General features: G+C 45.4%; 1 protein-coding gene across 1 annotated transcript in view; it reads right to left on the bottom strand.

The window, feature by feature from the left end:
• Positions 1-4374, bottom strand: part of LOC111949998 (cadherin-like and PC-esterase domain-containing protein 1) — a 125086-nt gene that overhangs the window by 6968 nt on the left and 113744 nt on the right. The window contains 4 exon segments of the mRNA XM_070434313.1: positions 68-136; positions 750-837; positions 963-1064; positions 1691-1911. Of these exon segments, the coding sequence (XP_070290414.1) occupies positions 68-136; positions 750-837; positions 963-1064; positions 1691-1911 (480 nt within the window).

The following is a 4374-nucleotide window of genomic DNA, read 5'->3' as shown; positions in this document are numbered from 1 at the left end:
GGCAGGCGCACCGTCCCTGCAGGAACTCTTTGTAGCGGCCCATGGTGACACTGAATGTGTCTATGACCTCATACCCATAGTGCTTTGCGGCGGTGACGATGTTGCTGTTCTCTCTGTACAGCTCCTGTACTCCTCTCTGGGCAAGTTAAAGTAAGACAACAAAGAAGTAATCGCTACTCAACACAAGGAAAAACTATCTTAAAACATTCACATTGGGAGCCGTACCMTAGKCATAACATMTTTGTACAGTTCTCGGAGGCCCCTATTGCAACACGCCTGAAGTATAACTGACCTTTGAATTGAATTAGTTGTATTACTGTTGAACAGGTGCCCATTGCTGATGTTGGACCAGTCAGCATGTTGGAAGCCATGGACTATTAGCCAATAATGTTTTAGATAAATACACATGGCACGGGCAAAGGGCTATCCACCAGGTAACTAAGCACTGCCTTTTAAAAACTTTAACAGATAAGCAGTAATGTGAACAGCATGGAAAAATAATTAAGGGTGAAGAGAGAAGCTGAGGGGGAAAGAGAGAGAGTGAGAGAGTGATAGAGAGAGAGAGAGAGGAAGAACGAGAGAGAGAGAGTGACAGAGAGATAGAGAGAGAGAGAGGAAGAACGAGAGAGAGAGAGAGAGAGAGAGTGTGACAGAGAGACAGAGAACCAGAGCAGTCAAACAGAGAAAAGAGTTGAGGAGGAGACACCAAGAGTGAAACTGAACGCACACAAACAGGAGGATGGACCTACCAGTGAGAGAGAGCGGATGCCGTCCACAGGGAGATGGAAGCCCATGCCCAGAGACTTCACCACCACCATGATATCCTGTAGCCCTTCCCTGGAGGAGAGAAATGGGTAATGAGGTCTATTCTTGGCCAGTGAATAGATTTAATTAAGCAGTTGCTAATTCCTGAACGGTCAGGAAGGGCGTTTGCCACAGAGTGTATGCKTCAGTGGGTTTACCTCTCCAGCACTTCTCTCATGATCCTCAGGTGGTTGGTGTTGAGCCACTGGACACCTCCTGCCACCAGCACAGACTGACGGGAGTTCTCCAGGGGTCGCGACCTTCAGAGGGGATCAAATGTCAAAAAGACAATACAGCTCAGCAGTAGGACTAATGGTCTATTGAACAGGGATAGGCACATCTGCTGACAACGGCTCTGCTTTTCACACACACACACGCGATACAGCACCACGCAGCACACACACAACACAGCACACACACACACACTATCAGCAACACCACACACACACACACAACAACCACAAATCACACACAACCGACAACACACACACCACACAACACACACACACACAAACAACACACACACACACTGTGCTGTAAGCTATCTTAGTAGCCACATCCAAAGCAGAGTGTGGTCCCAGAGAGAGTCGTGGTTGGGAGACCTGCTGTGTTAAATTACACTGTGACACGACTCCTAACACATGACTCTTAAACGCAGCCCCCGGCCCTTTGATCACAGCAACTGATTAAGGCTACCTCTCCATATGGGCTTCGAGTGTCTATGGGAGCTAAGAGCCAAAATGGCTTCTACATACATATGGTTTCTTGATGCCAATCTAACAGCTGATGAGTAGACTGCAGTGATAACAGGACATACTGTAGTGCAGCAGGGGTGCTAACGCCCACTCTKACCCATCCACCCACCCAGACTCCCCCTCTCCTTCACCTCAGTATGAGCTGCTCCAGGGCCCTCTGGAAGGTGGGTCTGTGGCTCTGCTCCAGCCAGAACTGGGGGTAGTAGGAGTAGGAGACGTGTGTGTGCCCCTGATTGACGTTGCGATAGACCAGGCTGTCGTGGGCCTTGCCCCAGTCCTCCAAACTAGAGTTGACCCGCTCCATCAGGAAGTACATCATCCCCCGATTAGTGGAGTCACCTATGAACATTACCTGAGTGGCAAGGATAATGGTTTTGACTTGACAGGATCAAGAACACCTGGGTTCTATTCAATAGGGCACACCGTAGAAAAACGTACCAAAGTGTTTTGGAGCAGAAAACGAAAATTAACATTTCTTATGGGACAAGTTCATTTAGTCCCTCCCTGTTTCAGCCCATTTCTTTGGTTTGCTGCCTAATGAATCTGGCCCAGTTTTCATTGAATTTGCACTTCAAAATGATTTCACTGTAGTTGACTGGCATGTACTTAAATATATAACTGCTGACCTTTATGGCTGACTGCAGCAGTGCCAAAATGTGAACACATGAAAGTCAAATCCCACTGGGCACACACTCGTTGAATCAACGCCGTCSCACGTKATTTCAATGAAATTACGTTCAACCAAAGTGGYAGAGACGTTGAATTGACGTCTGTGCCCAGTGGGATGCTTCTATTACGTCCAATCCACGTAACACAATATGACATATCAAAAGTGATATGACAGTGTCCAAGTCAGTTTCCAGCTAAGCCAATCAGAGTGTGTGAAAGAGCTTTTTCAAACACAGAACAGAGACAAAACAGATGGACTGTAGTTTAGGCGGCAAACATCTCATCTTTGTGAAAAGCTTCTGATTGTCCAAKTCTGTTGATGAGAAAATGGGGAAGMCCAGAGAAACATAACAAACACGACATCTAGAGCAAACTGACGTAACTCATAACTCATGCATCAAATCACTATTGATACWGATCCATATTAAAGTCTCCTGTCAGAAACAGTCAAGAGTTGAAACGTGAAAACCCAAAGGGGTAGGGTGTGTGAGGACAGGAAGTTGAGAGGCTTTATTAAAATGAGCTGCAATGTGAGCTAAATTGGCTAAAGCCCCACACTGACCTCCGACCTGGAAGTAACTGGCAACTCTTTCACAAACCACTATCCACATTCACCAGAGACAGCTTTCATTAAACCACTATCCACATTCCCTAGAGAGATTTGACTAAGCCTATAGAAAGCCCTAGGACTGTAATACCTACTATGGCTCTAAGGCAGTGGTATTCAAAGCCGGGGTCGCAAACTGCAGTGGGGTCGCCAAAATGTTTTTTTTTTTTATAGGAACAATAATTAAGAGTACAGATTGTTGTATGGGGCAATACACAAACATTTTTGAGAATGATAATTTGAAAGATGCAATTTTATTGAGTAAATGTATTTATTGGTTTCTTTTCATTTTGATAAAATATGAAAATGCAATGAATCAAAGGTTATTTTGTTGATGTAAAAATCTAAATTGACCAATTTTAAGGTTGTGTCATTAGATTTGGTGTGGGAGTGCAATAAATTATTGGGGAAAAAATGGGGTCCCCAGAAATTCTGCCAGACAAAATGGGGTCCCCAGAAATTCTGCCAGACAAAATGGGGCTCCCAGAAATTCTGGCAGACAAAATGGGGCTCCCAGAAATTCTGGCAGACAAAATGGGGTCCACGCTATTTAAAAAAAAATAACACTTCTCTAAGGTATATACCTATTATGCCTTATATATTTCCTGGGTTGGTTTAACGGCTTTACGTCCCTGAGGGGGACGTACTGTGACACCAGTGCAGCAAACTACATGCCCTCCCATTAGCATTACTGGAGGATTTGAAGTAAAMGCTAAGACTTTAGTTCATACAGTATARTGCTTCTGTCCCTCCARCACTCATTCTGTCCTCAGCTCTGCCAACCCCTGCTGGGTTTACAGACCTATTCATACAGCGTCATATAAACCCCACTCCCTCACCTCAGAGGCATCATACCATAGCCTACCTCATCTACCCTCACCACCTGGCTTCAATGAGAGGGAGAGAGRGAGAGAGAAAAAGAAAAACAGAGATGTTTGAGGGATGGCTTAGCCCTCAAAATAACTCACAAGGGAAATGTGCTAGACACTGCCTTGTCTTGTTATCCTTACATGATCATCTCTGGTCCATCTTTAGACCAGATGCATGCTGGTTAGCGTAGTCTTAACACACATATCTGTCCACACCTTTCTCACACTCAGTGCTGACCAAGCACACTCTAAAGAGCCTGACCAGTACACCTGGCTTCCATATCATTCCGTTATCCCCTGTGCAATATCTCTCACACACATAGACATAGTGCGTGTGTGTGCACGTGCGCAAGTTTTATGCATGTGTAAAATATTAGCACTCTCACTGAATCTGTCGGCGCTGCTGTCTGTCTGGATACATGTGTCGTCTTTGATGACTCAACTGGAGGGCCTTGTTAGCGCCTAGTTAGCACCCAGTTAGCGCCCGCTGCTAACCTGCCCCAACTACCTCCCGCTTTTGGGGAACAAGCTCATTTCTAATCTGTACTGTTAGTAGATTGTGGGACAGTAACCTGAGAAGAGAGCTAGCTAGGAACATGAGAGCAGTGCCTGAACTCAGGTCATGGACTATGGACATACACTGCTTGTCGAACATCTCATTCCAAAATCA

Source organism: Salvelinus sp. IW2-2015, linkage group LG3 (genome assembly GCF_002910315.2).
Source record: "Salvelinus sp. IW2-2015 linkage group LG3, ASM291031v2, whole genome shotgun sequence".
Taxonomy (NCBI): Eukaryota; Metazoa; Chordata; class Actinopteri; order Salmoniformes; family Salmonidae; genus Salvelinus; species Salvelinus sp. IW2-2015.
This window is presented reverse-complemented; position numbering and strand designations above follow the sequence as displayed.